This window comes from Heptranchias perlo, chromosome 21 (assembly GCF_035084215.1).
Source record: "Heptranchias perlo isolate sHepPer1 chromosome 21, sHepPer1.hap1, whole genome shotgun sequence".
NCBI classification, from domain to species: Eukaryota; Metazoa; Chordata; class Chondrichthyes; order Hexanchiformes; family Hexanchidae; genus Heptranchias; species Heptranchias perlo.
In genome coordinates, this window is record NC_090345.1 from 51,722,331 (window position 1) to 51,740,308 (window position 17,978).

At 48.7% G+C, this 17,978-nt stretch overlaps 1 protein-coding gene across 2 annotated transcripts in view; it reads right to left on the minus strand.

Moving 5' to 3' along the window:
• Positions 1–17,978, minus strand: part of LOC137340236 (uncharacterized) — a 508,920-nt gene that overhangs the window by 2,521 nt on the left and 488,421 nt on the right. The window contains exons 4-7 of one of the 2 annotated variants that reach the window (XM_068002656.1): positions 17,291–17,427; positions 13,173–13,226; positions 4,708–4,826; positions 2,898–3,011 (exon numbers count right to left, since the gene is read on the minus strand). In XM_068002656.1, the coding sequence (XP_067858757.1) occupies positions 2,915–3,011; positions 4,708–4,826; positions 13,173–13,226; positions 17,291–17,427 (407 nt within the window). In that variant the 3' untranslated portion in view covers positions 2,898–2,914. The remainder of the gene's footprint in view (positions 1–2,897; positions 3,012–4,707; positions 4,827–13,172; positions 13,227–17,290; positions 17,428–17,978) is intronic. The other variant, XM_068002657.1, reaches the window with a different exon arrangement.

Below are 17,978 nucleotides of genomic sequence, written 5' to 3' on the forward strand. Positions count from 1 at the left end.
GTCGCTGGCGAGGCCGGCATTTATTGCCCATCGCTAATTGCCCTCGAGAAGGTGGTGGTGAGCCACCTTCTTGAACTGCTGCAGTCCGTGTGGTGAAGGTTCTCCCACAGTGCTGTTAGGAAGGGAGTTCCAGGATTTTGACCCAGCGACAATGAAGGAACGGCGATATATTTCCAAGTCGGGATGGTGTGTGACTTGGAGGGGAACGTGCAGGTGGTGTTGTTCCCATGTGCCTGCTGCTCTTGTCCTTCTAGGTGGTAGAGGTCGCGGGTTTGGGAGGTGCTGTCGAAGAAGTCTTGGCGAGTCGCTGCAGTGCATCCTGTGGATGGTACACACTGCAGCCACAGTGCGCCGGTGGTGGAGGGAGTGAATGTTTAAGGTGGTGGATGGGGTGCCAATCAAGCGGGCTGCTTTGTCCTGGATGGTATCGAGCTTCTTGAGTGTTGTTGGAGTTGCACTCATCCAGGCAAGTGGAGAGTATTCCATCACACTCCTGACTTGTGCCTTGTAGATGGTGGAAAGGCTTTGGGGAGTCAGGAGGTGAGTCACTCGCTGCAGAATACCCAGCCTCTGACCTGCTCTTGTAGCCACCGTATTTATGTGGCTGGTCCAGTTAAGTTTCTGGTCAATGGTGACCCCCAGGATGTTGATGGTGGGGGATTCGGCGATGGTAATGCCGTTGAATGTCAAGGGGAGGTGGTTAGACTCTCTCTTGTTGAAGATGGTTATTGCCTGGCACTTGTCTGGCGCGAATGTTACTTGTCACTTATGAGCCCAAGCCTGGATGTTGTCCAGGTCTTGCTGCATGCGGGCACGGACTGCTTCATTATCTGAGGGGTTGCGAATGGAACTGAACACTGGGCAATCATCAGTGGATTTAAAGTCGTTGGAGTCATTTAACAGCGATGTGGAAAGTCAATTCCACCTAACCCATTTACTCAAAGGGAGGAATCAGGTGCGAGAGGACACCAGTCATGGAGGTGGCTCTACATGAATGTGGCCTTGATTTAACACCATACATTTAAAAGCTTTGGACTGTGAAACTCCCAGCAAGATGGCATAAATTGTATGGAATTACATAGAATGTACAGCACAGAAACAGGCCATTCGGCCCAACTGGTCCATGCAGGTGTTTATGCTCCACATGAGCCTCCTTCCTCCCTTCTTCATCTATCCCTATCAGCATATCCTTGTATTCCTTTCTCCCTCATGTGTTTATCCAGCTTCCCCTTAAATGCATCTACACTATTCACCCCAACTACTCCTTGTGGTAGTGAGTTCCACATTCTCACCACTCTCTGGATAAAGAAGTTTCTCCTGAATTCTCTATTGGATTTATTAGTGACTATCTTATATTTATAGTCCCTAGTTCTGGTCTCCCTCACAAGTGGAAACATTTTCTCTACGTCTACCCTATCAAACCCTTTCATAATCTTAAAGACTCTATCAGGTCACCCCTCAGTCTTCTCTTTTCTAAAGAAAAGAGCCCCAGCCTGTTCATTCTTTCCTGATAGGTAGAACCTCTCAGTTCTGGTATCATCCTTGTAAATATTTTTTGCACCTTCCTTATTGCATCTATATCCTTTTTTTTTTTAAGAGGGGCGGGGGGGCAAAGGGCGGGGGCGAAGGGCGGGGGGCAAAGGGCGGGGGCGAAGGGCGGGGGCGAAGGGCGGGGGCGAAGGGCGGGGGCGAAGGGCGGGGGCGAAGGGCGGGGGGCAAAGGGCAGGGTGGGGGCGAAGGGCGGGAGGGAAGGTCAGGAGGTGGGGCAAAAGACGGGGGCGGGGCAAAGTACGGGGAACATAGGAACAGGAGTAGGCCATTCGGCCCCTCGTGCCTGCTCCGCCATTTGATAAGATCATGGCTGATCTGTGATCTAACTCCAGAAACCTGCCTTAGGCCCATATCCCTTAATACCTTTGATTGCCAATAAGCTATCTATCTCAGATTTAAATTTAGCAATTGAGCTAGCATCAATTGCCGTTTGCAGAAGAGAGTTCCAAACTTCTACCACCCTTTGTGTGTAGAAATGTTTTCTAATCTCGCTCCTGAAAGGTCTGGCTCTAATTTTTAGACTGTGCCCCCTACTCCTAGAATCCCCAACCAGCGGAAATAGTTTCTCTCTATCCACTCTATCTGTTCCCCTTAATATCTTATAAACTTCGATCAGATCACCCCTGAACCTTCTAAACTCTAGAGAATACAACCCCAATTTGTGTAATCTCTCCTTGTAACTTAACCCTTGAAGTCCGGGTATCATTCTAGTAAACCTATGCTGCACTCCCTCCAAGGCCAATGTGTCCTTCCGAAGGTGCGGTGCCCAGAACTGCTCACAGTACTCCAGGTGCGGTCTAACCAGGGTTTTGTATAGCTGCAGCATAACTTCTGCCCCCTTGTGCTCCAGTCCTCTAGATACAAAGGCCAACATTCCATTAACCTTCTTGATTATTTTCTGCACCTGTTCATGACACTTCAATGATCTATGTACCTGAACCCTGCGGGGCAAAGGTCAGGGGGCGGGGCGAAGGACGAGGGGCAGGGGCGAAGGACGAGGGGCAGGGGCGAAGGACGAGGGGCAGGGGCGAAGGACGAGGGGCAGGGGCGAAGGACGAGGGGCAGGGGCGAAGGACGAGGGGCAGGGGCGAAGGACGAGGGGCAGGGGCGAAGGACGAGGGGCAGGGGCGAAGGACGAGGGGCAGGGGCGAAGGACGAGGGGCAGGGGCGAAGGACGAGGGGCAGGGGCGAAGGACGAGGGGCAGGGGCGAAGGACGAGGGGCAGGGGCGAAGGACGAGGGGCAGGGGCGAAGTGGGGGAGCGGGGGGTAACTGGGCAGAGTGGACCTCCCTCTTCCTGAAACAATTCCTATATTGATGACAGCAGAGAGACAAGACTTGCTTTACCGTGTTTCCCGAGACGGTCAGTGAGAATTGCCCCAGTCACTTTTCCGGGTGAGTCCCAATGCACTGGTGGAGTTCGTATCCTTCATCAGAGAATGACATGTTCCACCTTCTGATCTAAATGTTGAAACAGATTTGTTTTAAATGAACGCTCTGGGTTCTGATCCACCTGCATGTCCCGGTACTTGATGTTTTTAATCTACAGTTCTGAAATGTATGCTGATCCTGGGAGCCATCGCTCTGCCCACTTGCTGCCCATTTTTTGGGTGTCCCCCTGTGTTGCTCTGAGAAATCTGAGACTTGAGCTCATGAGCTTCAGTGTTGGCTGAAGAGGCTCGACAAGGTCACAGGATACACCCGGACCAACAGTTCCCAGAAAGCCATTCACAATACAGTACCTTGTGTCAGCCCTCCCCTTCTCCAAACACCCCCCCCCACAAACACCGCTCCCCCTAAATACCGCTCCCCCTTCTCCAAACATCACACCCCCTCCTCCTCTCCCTCCACACCCCTCCCCCAAACACCCCCCAAACACACCTCCCCCTCCCCAAACAACACCCGCTCCCCCAAACACCTTTCCCCCTCCCCCAAACACCTTTCCCCCTCCCCCAAACACCTTTCCCCCTCCCCCAAACACCTTTCCCCCTCCCCCAAACATCTTTCCCCCTCCCCCAAACATCTTTCCCCCTCCCCCAAACATCTTTCCCCCTCCCCCAAACATCTTTCCCCCTCCCCCAAACATCTTTCCCCCTCCCCAAACACCTTTCCCCCTCCCCAAACACCTTTCCCCCTCCCCAAACACCTTTCCCCCTCCCCAAACATCTTTCCCCCTCCCCAAACACCTTTCCCTCTCCCCCAAACACCTTTCCCCCTCCCCAAACACCTTTCCCCCTCCCCAAACACCTTTCCCCCTCCCCAAACACCTTTCCCCCTCCCCAAACACCTTTCCCCCTCCCCAAACACCTTTCCCTCTCCCCCAAACACCTTTCCCCCTCCCCAAACAACACCCCCTCCCCAAACACCTTTCCCCCTCCCCAAACAATACCCCCTCACCCAAACACCCCTCCCCCTCCCCAAACAACACCCCCTCCCCCAAACACCTTTCCCTCTCCCCCAAACAACACCCCCTCCCCCAAACACCTTTCCCTCTCCCCCAAACACCTTTCCCCCTCCCCAAACAACACCCCCTCCCCCAAACACCTTTCCCCCTCCCCAAACAACACCCCCTCCCCCAAACACCTTTCCCTCTCCCCCAAACACCCCTCCCCCTCCCCAAACAACACCCCCTCCCCCAAACAACACCCCCTCCCCCAAACACCTTTCCCTCTCCCCCAAACACCCCTCCCCCTCCCCAAACAACACCCCCTCCCCCAAACAACACCCCCTCCCCCAAACACCTTTCCCTCTCCCCCAAACACCTTTCCCCCTCCCCAAACAACACCCCCTCCCCCAAACACCTTTCCCCCTCCCCAAACAATACCCCCTCACCCAAACACCCCTCCCCCTCCCCAAACAACACCCCCTCCCCAAACAACACCCCCTCCCCCAAACACCTTTCCCCCTCCCCCAAACACCTTTCCCCCTCCCCAAACACCTTTCCCCCTCCCCAAACAACACCCCCTCCCCCAAACACCTTTCCCCCTCCCCAAACACCACCCCCTCCCCAAACAACACCCCCTCCCCCAAACCAACATGGCCCCTTCCTCCCCGAGACGAAATTGAATTCCTGTATCTCCCACCTGGAACCATGCCTGGTGGATGTTTGCACAGAATAAAAGGCAAGACATAATGCGACCAATGGGCTGTCGTTTACCTGTCGAGCCGGGGGTAGGATCTCTTCAACATGTTGGATGATTCTTGGAGTGTGTCCTGATTCTTTAATCCGGATTTCCGAACCAGCACTCGGAATTTCCCACAGGTCTGAGCTTCTGCCTAAAGAGCAAAACAGAAAAGATTGGTCAGTGTTTCTGTGCAATTCTTTGTTAGGGCTGAAAACTGAAAGATGAGCTTTTTGGGAGGATCAGGATAAAAAATGGGAGGGGTGGGAAGGGAGAACAGATACTCCCGTATCTCCTGATGGAATGGGTGATCAGCAAAAATAGACAACTGCAAGATTATTACAAAACAGCTCTGAGTGAGGCAATGGAGAGACGTTAAAAGGGTAGAGTGTGCAAATAGATAAGATGGTGAAAAAAGATAGGGACAGTCCAGAGAGGGAGAAGGAGAGAACATGGCAGGAATATACCAGTGGTGAAAGATGAAAGAAGATCAGCCAACACCACGGGTAAAGCCTTCTCCCAACATAAAGACTCCGCTCTGCCTCAACACCCAAAAGCTCACCCGCCTCTCCTCTCTGGATACTATGCCCTCATACCATATTGCTGTAAATTAAATGGATTGGTGGGGGCGGGTGTAATGGTGAATAAGGAGAAGGTTTGAAGTTGCTGAAAAGTGTACATTTGTGTTGGATGAGGTCAGAAGCAGGCTTGGATGTAATGCCTTCACAGTTGAATAGCCGGTTGAGACTGACAGACGTGGTTCTCATGTAAAGCTGTTCCGTTGGGACGGGTTCACCTGAACCATGCTGGGACCAGTGTTCCGGAAAACCAAATAACTAGGGCATTAGAGAATGCTTTAAACTAAGGGTTCAGGTGGGGCGAAGTTTAGATTGATAAAGAGAAAAGACAAGGAAGTAGTACAGGAAAGTGATGGGGGTAATGATAAACAGAGTGTGTCAGGAAGGGACAGAGCCTACGAACATAAGAGTGCACTAGCAAATGGGGCCGGGGTAGGAAAGAATGGTAAAAAGACAAAATTAAAGGTTCTTTATCTGAATGCACACAGCATTCGTAATAAGATAGATGAATTGACGGCACAAATAGAAACAAATGGGTTTGATCTCGTGGCCATTACAGAGACGTGGTTGCAAGGTGACCAAGGTTGGGAGCGAAATATTCAGGGTTATTTAACATTTGGGAAGGATAGGAGAAAAGGTAAAGGTGGTGGGGTAGCTCTGTTAATAAAGGATGAAGTTGGTATAATAGTGAGAAATGATCTTGGCTCAGAAGATCAAGATGTCGAATCAATTTGGGTGGAGGTGAGAAATAGCAAGGGAAAGAAATCAGTGGTGGGAGTAGTATATAGGCCCCCTAACAGTAGCTACACTGAAGGGCAAAATATAAATCAGGAAATAAGGGGGCTTGTAAAAAAGGTAATGCAATAATCATGGGCGATTTTAACTTTCACGTAGATTGGACAAATCAAATTGGCAAAAATAGCCCTGAGGAGGAGTTCACAGAGTGTATTAGGGACTGTTTCTTAGACCAATACTTCGGGGAACCAATCAGGAAACAGGCCATTTTGGATCTGGTAATGGGTAACGAAACAGGATTAATTAATGATCTCAAAGTAAAGGGGGGAAGCAGTGATCATAACATGATAGAAATTCACATCCAGTTTGAGAGCGAGGACCTTGGGTCTGAAACTACTGTATTAAACTTAAATAAGGGCAATTATAAAGGAATGAGGGTGGAATTGTCTAAAGTGGACTGGGTAAACAGATTAGATGGCAAGATGGTGGATAAGCAGTGGCAAACATTTAAAAAGATATTTTATGACTCGTAACAAAAATATATCCCTGTGAGGAGGAAAGACCCTACAAAAAGGGTGAACCAACCATGGCTAACTAAGGAAGTAAAGGATGGTATCAGGTTAAAAGAAAAAGCATACAACATGGCAAAGATTACTGGTAAGCCCGAAGATTGGGAAAACTTTAAAAACCAGAAAAGGATGACTAAAAGAATAATAAAGAGGGAGAAAATAAATTATGAGAGTAAACTAGCAAGAAATATAAAAACTGACAGTAAAAGCTTCGACAAGTATATAAAAAGGAAGAGGGTAGCTAAAGTAAACATTGGTCCCTTAGAGGATGAGACTGGGGAAATAATAATGGAAAACAAGGAAATGGCAGAGGAATTGAACAGATATTTTGTATCCGTCTTCACAGTAGAAGACACTAATAATATACCAATAATAGTAGAAAATCAAGGGGCAAAGGGGAGGGAGGAACTAAAAACAATCACTATCACTAGAGAAAAAGTACAAGGTAAACTAATTGGTCTAAAGGCTGACAAGTCCCCTGGACCTGATGGCTTGTATCTGAGGTCTTAAAGGAAGTGGTTACAGAGATAGTGGATGCATTGGTTGTAATCTCCCAGAATTCACTAGATTCTGGAAAGGTCCCAGCGGATTGGAAAACCGCAAACGTAACACCCCTATTCAAGGAGGGAGTGAGACAGAAAGCAGGTAACTATAGACCAGTTAGCCTAACATCTGTCATTGGGAAAATGCTAGAATCCATTATTAAGGAAGTAGTAGCAGGACATTTGGAGACTCATAATACAATCAAGGAGAGTCAACATGGTTTTATGAAGGGGAAATCATGTCTGACAAATTTATTACTTCTTTGAGGAAATAACGGGCAGGGTGGATGAAGGGGAACCAATGGATGCAGTATATATGGATTTCCAAAAGGCATTCGATACGGTGCCACATAAAAGATTACTGCACAAGATAAGAGCTCATGGTGTTGGGGGTAATATACTGGCATGGATAGAGGATTGGCTAACTAACAGAAAACAAAGAGTCGGGACAAAAGGGTCATTTTCAAAATGGCAATCTGTAACTAGTGGGGTGCCGCAGGGCTCAGTGCTGGGCCCTCAACTATTTACAATATATATCAATGCCTTGGATGAAGGAACAGAGTGTCTTGTGGCCAAATTTGCTGATGATACAAAGATAGGTGGAAAAGCAAGTTGTGATGAGGACACAAAGTGTCTGCAAAGGGATATTGACAGGTTAAGTGAATGGGCAAAAATTTGGCAGATGGAATATAATGTGGGAAAATGTGAAGTCATCCACTTTGGGAGGAAAAATAAAAAAGCAAAATATTATTTGAATGGAGAAATACTACAAAATACTGCGGTACAGAGGGATCTGGGTGTCCTCATACATGAAACACAAAAAGTCAACATACAGGTGCAGCAGGTAATCCGGAAGGCAAACGGAATATTGGCCTTTATTTCTAGGAGGATGGAGTATAAAAGCAGGGAAGTCATGCTCCAACTGTACAGGGTGCTGGTGAGACCACACCTGGAGTACTGCGTACAGCTCTGGTGCCCTTATTTAAGGAAGGACATACTTGCATTGGAGGCAGTTCAGAGAAGGTTCACTAGGTTGATTCCGGGTATGGAAGGGTTGTCTTATGAAGAAAGATTGAACAGGTTGGGTCTATACTCATTGGAGTTTAGAAGAATGAGAGGAGATCTTATTGAAACATACAAGATTCTGAGGGGACTCGATAGGGTCGATGCTGAGAGGATGTTACCCCTCATGGGGGAATCTAAAACTAGGGGGCATAGTCTCAGAATAAGGGGTCACCCATTTAAGATGGAAATGAGGAGGAATTTCTTCTCCCAGAGGGTTGTGAATCTTTGGAATTCTTTACCCCAAAAAGCTGTGGAGGCTGAGTCATTGAATACATTCAAGGCTGAGTTAGACAAATTTTTGATCAGCAAGGGAATCAAAGAATATGGGGAAAGGGCGGGAAAGTGGAGTTGAGGTAAAAATCAGATCAGTCATGATCATATTGAATGGCGGAGCAGGCTCGAGGGGCCGAATGGCCTACTCCTGCTCCTATCTCTTATGCTCTTATGTTCTTTTTAAAGAAAAGCCAGAGCAGGGTTTTGAAGGTGTCCTTCTGACCATTTTTCTCATGCTGGGTGACAGTTCCACAGATTCTGCCAATCTTCGGCATCTCATCATGTAGCCTTTCCTTATGTGTGAACCTAGGCTATGAATCGCAGCAGATTATTCCACCCTGGAGGCATTACAGTCAAGCCTGCTCCTGGCCTCATCTGACACTCATGCAGAGTTTGTGGTAGGGCTGAAGGAGTGGAGATCAGGACCGTGGCCCAGGGAGTGCTGAGTCCAAATGTAGAGTGCCTACTGCTGCCCTGGCCATGATCAGCCAACTGAGGTCTGTCAGGTTAAGTAGCACACCAGGCAGTTCATTCACTCACACAGCAAGCTCTGCTCCCACGACATTCACCTGGAATGTACAAGCAAAGAGCCACATTGACATGGAGCTAAGTCCTGGGTGCATCAATCAAGGCACATATCTGCTCCAGGAAACGGAGGCATATCTTACAATCTCCATTGACTGGAGGAACTGCACCATTTATTAGCTTATTACGTATCCACAGTGTTGGGTTAGTAGGCCTGCACTGTGTTCTGCCAGCCTTTTTAAGTTATCAGCACGACAACACAATGACTTATCTGCACACTCACTTTATCGTTCGTTCTCCTAACAAAATCACTTTTTATTTCCAGTGCCGAGTACTTTTATCGTACTGAGGCAATATGTATACTTTGTTGTATGAGGAGGTATACTGTCTTGGAAATATATCGCCGTTCCTTCATCGTCGCTGGGTCAAAATCCTGGAACTCTCTTCCTAACAGCACTGTGGGAGAACCTTCACCACACGGACTGCAGCGGTTCAAGAAGGCGGCTCACCACCACCTTCTCAAGGGCAATTAGGGATGGGCAATAAACGCCGGCCTCGCCAGCGACGCCCACATCCCATGAATGAATAAAAAAACTCAATGAATCTTTCCGTAAAGTATTCACCCAGAAGACAACAGAAACATGTTCTGCTTTAACGGAATAAATCCATTCAGATTTACAGCCTCCATACAGTTTCAAAGCCTGTTGGGGTTGGTATCTAGCCCAGGTTGCTAAAAGAGAGACTAGGGATGAGACTTGTGCAGTGCTGACAACCATCATGAGGGAGTCACTGAATGTTGGGGAAGACCCAATATACTGGAAATAAGCTAATGGAGAACCCATAGACAAGAAAGGGCAGCTCCAGACACACCAGTCTGACCTCAGTCACTGGGGGGATATCATGATATTATAATAGTACCATAGCAGGTACAGCACAGGAGGAGACCATTCAGCCCATCATGTCTGTGCTGACTCTTTGAAAGAGCTATCCAATTAGTACCACTCCCCTGCTCTTTCCCTGTAGCCTTTTAGTTTTTTCCCCTTCAAGTATTTATCCAATTCCCTTTTGAAAGTTATTATTGAATCTGTTTCCACCGCCCTTTCAGGCAGTGAATTCCAGATCATTACAACTCGCTGCGTAAAAAAATGTTTCCTCATGTTGCCTCTGGTTCTTTTGCCGATCACCTTAAATCTGTGTCCTCTGGTTACTGACCCTTCTGCCACTGGAAACAGTTTCTCCTTATTTACTCTGTCAAAACCCTTCATGATTTTGAACACCTCAATCAAATCTCCCCTTAACCTTCTCTGTTCTAAGGAGAACAACCCCAGCTTCTCCAGTCTCTCCACATAACTGAAGTCCCTCATCCCTGGTACCATTCTAGTAAATCTCTTCTGCTCCCTCTCTAAGGCCTTGACATCCTTCCTAAAGTGTGGTGCCCAGAATTGGACACAATATTCCAACTGAGGCCTAACCAGTGTTTTATAAAGGTTTAGCATAACTTCCTTGCTTTTGTACTCTATGCCTCTATTAATAAAGCCCAGGATCCCATATGCTTTTTTAACAGCCTTCTCAACTTGTCCTGCCACCTTCAAAGATTTGTGTACATACACCCTCAGATCTCTCTGTTCCTGCACCCCTTTAAAATTGTACCATTTAGTTTATATTGCCTCTCCTCATTCTTCCTATCAAAATGCATCACTTCACACTTCACTGTGTTAAATTTCGTCTGCCCTGTGTCTGCCCATTTCACCAGTCTGTCTGTGCCCTCCTGGAGTTTGTTACTATCCTCCACATTGTTTACTAGATTCCCGAGTTTTGTGTCATCTGTAAACTTTGACATTATACACTGTATACCCAAGTCCAGGCCATTAATATATATCAGAAAGAGCAGTGGTCCTAATACTGACCCCTGGGGAACACAACTGTATACTTCCCTCCAGTCTGAAAAACTACTCTCTGCTTTCTGTCCCGTGGCCAATTTTGTATCCACACTGCCCACTGTCCCTTTAATCCCATGGGCTTGAATTTTGCTTAGTAGACTATTATGTGGTACTTTACCAAATGCCTTTTGAAAGTCCATATACACAACATCAACCGCACTACCCTCATCAACCCTCTCCGTTACTTCATCAAAGAACTCAATCAAGTTAGTCAAACACGATTTTCCTTTAATAAATCCCTGCTGATTTTCATTTATTAGCCCAGACTTTTCCAAATGGCAATTAATTTTGTCCCGGATTATTGTCTCTAAAAGTTTCCCCACCACCGATGTTAGGCTGACTGGCCTGTAATTGCCGGGTTTATCCCTCTCCCCTTTTTTTGAACAGGGGTGTAACATTTGTAATCCTCCAGTCCTCTGGCATTGTCCCCATATCTAAGGAGGATTGGAAGATTGTGGCCAGAGCCTCTGCAATTTCCCCCCTTACTTCCCCCAGTTACCTAGGAGGCATCCCCTCTGGACCGGGTGACTTTTCTACTTTGAGTACTGCCAATATTTTAAGTACCTCCTCTTTATCTATTTTTATCCTATCCAATATCGCAACTACCTCCTCCTTTACTGCTACAATCGCAGCATCCTCTTCTCTAGTGAAGACCGATACAAAGTATTCATTTAGTACCTCAGCCATGTCCTCTGCCTCCACAAGATGATCTTTTTTGTCCCTAATCGGTCCCACCCTTCCTTTGACTACCCTTTTACTATTTATAAAAGACTTCTGGGTTCCCTTTTATGTTAGCTGCTAATCTATTCTCACACTCTCTCTTTGTCCCTCTTATTCCCCTTTTTTAGATCTCCTCTGTACTTTCTGTATTTAGCCTGGTTCTCTACTGTATTATGAACCTTACATTTGTCTTAAGCCTCCTATTTCTGTTTAATCTCTGTGGGGGAAAGAAAATTGGATGGTGCCGTTTTTGGGCGCGGGTAGCGTGATGGGCTATTGCCCCACGCCCAATGACCCCCCGCAGGCAGAACGCGAGTTTCGGCCGACCCGAGGACTCACCTGCAATCAGATTCCATTCCAGGCCTTGCACATGGAATCAATGCAATTCACACTTTCCTCCACCAGGGGGAGCCCAATCTCTTAAAGGGAGGATGTTTCTTAGAAATCTCTTAAAGGTAGCTGGTCCCCGTTATTTGCTGAAAGTAACAGTCTACTGTCTGCACGGAGTCTGAACAGAGATCAGACATCGCACAAGTAAAACACAGATGCAGCTCCCGTCCCTATGTTTACACACTGATGGGTTATGTTGAAACATTGAATAAAGGTTGTGCACTACTAAATCCCACATCCTCCAATCTGCACACCAGACCTCACCAATCTGCCGATCTGAGTTGGTACCAGGCCTGAGAGAGTGCGTGCACCAAGGTTCTCTGCTGATGCACTAGAGACCTTGGTGCAAGAGGTGGACAGAAGGAGGGACATCCTATATCCCCAGTGGGGGTGGGAGGGGCAAGAGACCCTCCAGACATATACACAAAAGGCAGTGGGAGGCAGCGGGGGACGAAGTCAATGCCAGGCTCACAGCATCATGGACATGGATGCAATGCAGGAAGAAGTTCAATGCTTTGACATGAGTGGTCAAGGTGAGTGAGGTCAACTGTCAAGTGGTGTCTCCTACCAACTGCACCACACACGACACCCCCATCACCCACATACCAATAAACTCTTTCCATCAGTACTCAACTCTTCCAATCAGATGCTTCCTCTCACCCTTACACATTACCACTGTTTCAAGCCGCCCACCCACAACTCATAGGCCACACACACTGGCAGCTATTCATAAATGATAAGCACATCACCCAGACACACGTCCTGCTTCCTTACAGGAGAAGGTAGTGTATATCAAGAGGCAGCAAGTGGCCGTGGCATTTAGCCCCTCGAGCCTGTTCCACCATTCAATGAGATCATGGTGACCTGTGACCTAACTCCATATACCCGTCTTAGCCCCATATCCCTTAATACCCTTGGTTCACAGAAATCTATCAATCTCAGATTTAACTTTCACAAGTGAGCTAGCATCAACTGCCGTCTGTAGAAGAATGTTCCAAATATCTCCCACCCTTTGTGTGTAGAAGCATTTCCTAACTTCACTCCTGCACGTCCTGGCTCTAAATGTTAGGCTGTGTCCCCGTGTCCTAGTATTGAAGTCTAGGAGACCTCCAAAAACAGTTACAAATGTCTCGGCAGCCAGAAGCAATAATCCAGCCACTGACCTGTAAATCCTGCATGGTCCCTTTAAATAGCGCCGGTGGGGGGTTCTCCAGGCACTGTAAGACACATTCAGATAGTCGGGGTTAAGAACTGTGCGTTGAGTTGAGCGTTAAGTCCCAAAACGGTGTCTATCACTTTAAATCAGCATTGTACACTGACTGAAGCCATTTTCTTCCGACTTTACATGATTCCAGCGTTCGTTATCTGCGCCTGCACTAACTCCTATACCAAGATGGCGTCTGGCGCACGTCACGCTGGAAACGTGCGTGCGCATCCAAGGCACCATCTTGGATGTCAGAGAGGCCGTGTAGCTCTCATGTACACATTTCAGGAATTTCTCCCCCTTTTTGCCCTTTGCACTATTACTATCTCAGTCTATATTGGGATAATTGAAGTCCCCCATTATCACTACTCTATAGTTCTTGCATCTTTCTGTAACTTGCCTGCAAATTTGCTCCTCTATCTCCTTCCCACTATTTGGCGGCCTATTGCGTGCATCAATTGGCAGGAGCAAACTTAGAATCATAGAATCATAGAATCATAGAAGTTACAACATGGAAACAGGCCCTTCGGCCCAACATGTCCATGTCGCCCAGTTTATACCACTAAGCTAGTCCCAATTGCCTGCACTTGGCCCATATCCCTCGATACCCATCTTCCCCATGTAACTGTCCAAATGCTTTTTAAAAGACAAAATTGTACCCGCCTCTACTACTGCCTCTGGCAGCTCGTTCCAGACACTCACCACCCTTTGAGTGAAAAAATTGCCCCTCTGGATCCTTTTGTATCTCTCCCCTCTCACCTTAAATCTGTGCCCCCTCGTTATAGACTCCCCTACCTTTGGGAAAAGATTTTGACTATCGACCTTATCTATGCCCCTCATTATTTTATAGACTTCTATAAGATCACCCCTTAACCTCCTACTCTCCAGGGAATAAAGTCCCAGTCTGTCTAACCTCTCCCTGTAAGTCAAACCATCAAGTCCCGGTAGCATCCTAGTAAATCTTTTCTGCACTCTTTCTAGTTTAATAATATCCTTTCTATAATAGGGTGACCAGAACTGTACACAGTACTCCAAGTGTGGCCTCACCAATGCCCTGTACAACTTCAACAAGACATCCCAACTCCTGTATTCAATGTTCTGACCAATGAAACCAAGCAAGCTGAATGCCTTCTTCACCACCCTATCCACCTGTGACTCCACTTTCAAGGAGCTATGAATCTGTACTCCTAGATCTCTTTGTTCTATAACTCTCCCCAACGCCCTACCATTAACGGAGTAGGTCCTGGCCCGATTTGATCTACCAAAATGCATCACCTCACATTTATCTAAATTAAACTCCATCTGCCATTCATCGGCCCACTGGCCCAATTTATCAAGATCCCGTTGCAATCCTAGATAACCTTCTTCACTGTCCACAATGCCACCAATCTTGGTGTCATCTGCAAACTTACTAACCATGCCTCCTAAATTCTCATCCAAATCATTAATATAAAGAACAAATAACAGCGGACCCAGCACCGATCCCTGAGGCACACCGCTGGACACAGGCATCCAGTTTGAAAAACAACCCTCGACAACCACCCTCTGTCTTCTGTCGTCAAGCCAATTTTGTATCCAATTGGCTACCTCACCTTGGATCCCATGAGATTTAACCTTATGTAACAACCTACCATGCGGTACCTTGTCAAATGCTTTGCTGAAGTCCATGTAGACCACGTCTACTGCACAGCCCTCATCTTTCTTCTTGGTTACCCCTTCAAAAAACTCAATCAAATTCGTGAGACATGATTTTCCTCTCACAAAACCATGCTGACTGTTCCTAATTAGTCCCTGCCTCTCCAAATGCCTGTAGATTCTGTCCCTCAGAATACCCTCTAACAACTTACCCACTACAGATGTCAGGCTCACTGGTCTGTAGTTCCCAGGCTTTTCCCTGCCGCCCTTCTTAAACAAAGGCACAACATTTGCTACCCTCCAATCTTCAGGCACCTCACCTGTAGCGGTGGATGATTCAAATATCTCTGCTAGGGGACCCGCAATTTCCTCCCTAACCTCCCATAACGTCCTGGGATACATTTCATCATGTCCCGGAGATTTATCTACCTTGATGCGCGTTAAGACTTCCAGCACCTCCCTCTCTGTAATATGTACACTCCTCAAGACATCACTATTTATTTCCCCAAGTTCCCTAACATCCATGCCTTTCTCAACCGTAAATACCGATGTGAAATATTCATTCAGGATCTCACCCATCTCTTGTGGTTCCGCACATAGATGACCTTGTTGATCCTTAAGAGGCCCTACTCTCTCCCTAGTTACCCTTTTGCCCTTTATGTATTTGTAAGAGAATAATAACCAGCAGCCAAGGTGCCTGTAGAAAGGGAAGATCCTGCTCAATGATTCCTTACTGTGACTTTTCCGAGGAAGTGACCTCATCCCAGTTGGCCCCTAGGAAACCCTGAGGTTCTGTCAGGTTTCCAACAAGCCTTTGGTTAAAGTTCTCCAACAATGGTGGATCCAATCCTGGCACAAGAAGAAAGCAGGGAAATTAAGTTAGAGTCTGGGGTGGGGTGGTGGGGGAGGGAGAGTCCACACCTGGGGGAGGGAGAGTCCACACCTGGGGGAGGGAGATTCCACACCTGGGGGAGGGAGAGTCCACACCTGGGGGAGGGAGAGTCCACACCTGGGGGAGGGAGAGTCCACACCTGGGGGAGGGAGAGTCCACACCTGGGGGAGGGAGAGTCCACACCTGGGGGAGGGAGATTCCACACCTGGGGGAGGGAGAGTCCACACCTGGGGGAGGGAGAGTCCACACCTGGGGGAGGGAGAGTCCACACCTGGGGGAGGGAGAGTCAACACCTGGGGGAGGGAGATTCCACACCTGGGGGAGGGAGAGTCCACACCTGAGGGAGGGAGAGTCCACACCTGGGGGAGGGAGAGTCCACACCTGGGGGAGGGAGAGTCCACACCTGGGCGAGGGAGAGTCCACACCTGGGAGAGAGAGAGTCCACACCTGGGGACGGTCCACACCTGGGGGAGGGAGAGTCCACACCTGGGGGAGGGAGAGTCCACACCTGGGGGAGGGAGAGTCCACACCTGGGGGAGGGAGAGTCCACACCTCGGGACGGTCCACACCTGGGGGAGGGAGAGTCCACACCTGGGGGAGGGAGAGTCCACACCTGGGGGAGGGAGAGTCCACACCTGGGGGAGGGAGAGTCCACACCTGGGGGAGGGAGAGTCCACACCTGGGGACGGTCCACACCTGGGGGAGGGAGAGTCCACACCTGAGGGAGGGAGAGTCCACACCTGAGGGAGGGAGAGTCCACACCTGGGGGAGGGAGAGTCCACACCTGGGGGAGGGAGAGTCCACACCTGGGGGAGGGAGAGTCCACACCTGGGGGAGGGAGAGTCCACACCGGGGGGAGGGAGAGTCCACACCGGGGGGAGGGAGAGTCCACACCGGGGGGAGGGAGAGTCCACACCTGGGGGAGGGAGAGTCCACACCTGGGGGAGGGAGAGTCCACACCGGGGGGAGGGAGAGTCCACACCTGGGGGAGGGAGAGTCCACACCGGGGGGAGGGAGAGTCCACACCGGGGGGAGGGAGAGTCCACACCGGGGGGAGGGAGAGTCCACACCGGGGGGAGGGAGAGTCCACACCGGGGGGAGGGAGAGTCCACACCTGGGGGAGGGAGAGTCCACACCTGGGGGAGGGAGAGTCCACACCTGGGGGAGGGAGAGTCCACACCCGGAGGGAGAGTCCACACCGGGGGGAGGGAGAGTCCACACCTGGGGGAGGGAGAGTCCACACCGGGGGGAGGGAGAGTCCACACCGGGGGGAGGGAGAGTCCACACCGGGGGGAGGGAGAGTCCACACCGGGGGGAGGGAGAGTCCACACCCGGAGGGGTCCATACCTCTCTTCTCTGCACAGTTTCTCACTGACCTACTGAACATTTCAGCAATTTTTGTTTTTAAAAATGTCACTTCACTGTAAAACATCAACTGGGTTCAGCTGATTTATACACAATGATACTTCTTGCATTCTCAAATCTGTTGACAAGTTTTGAAATATTTGGCTACTCTTAAAACCTTTAGTTTAAAAATCCAAGTCACTCACCTCCTGATGACCTTGGTGCAGTAAGTTCAGGTTTCTGGTCCTATCACGACCGTACTTCAGCTCAACCTCGAGACTTGCCACCTTTCTGCAAATGGGCTTTGCACACCTTCCTCTTCCACCTCGATCTCCATCATCTCCTTCAACAGATGCACAGTCATGTAAGAGATCTCCAAATAGCCATGCAATGATCATTCCAAGCACTGGAATAGCTCACTGCTCTCTATTTAAAAATAACTGAAAGAGTGAGCTTCCTCGATGGCGGAGTATCAGGTTGAAGGAATATTTAAACATAAAAGGGTCCTTCTGTGAGGTTCCATTCTCAACGACCCTCTTGACTCGAGAGGCTCAACATTGGAAACAGAGTCTCACAAAATGATCGAGAACCGCCGTTCAATCGCGTTTATGAAGTTTAGATCTAATTACTTGAAGAAAGGAGTGTCTGATCGTGTGAAGCCGGTACTCCACAAACTGGCTAAACAAAGGGAAACTTGGGAATCGGCAGAAATGTGGCCAGGGCGAGCCTGCTAAATTGGTCGGGGGCCCTGATTATAATTAAAGAGCTGGCCTCTCGCACTCTTCCCGCTCTGATTGGCTGGTCCTCTAATTGGGGGCTTGAATATCTGAGATTCCTGACACTATTTAAAGCCTGCACCTCTTAAAGGGAAAGTGCACTTTAGCTTTTCAGATA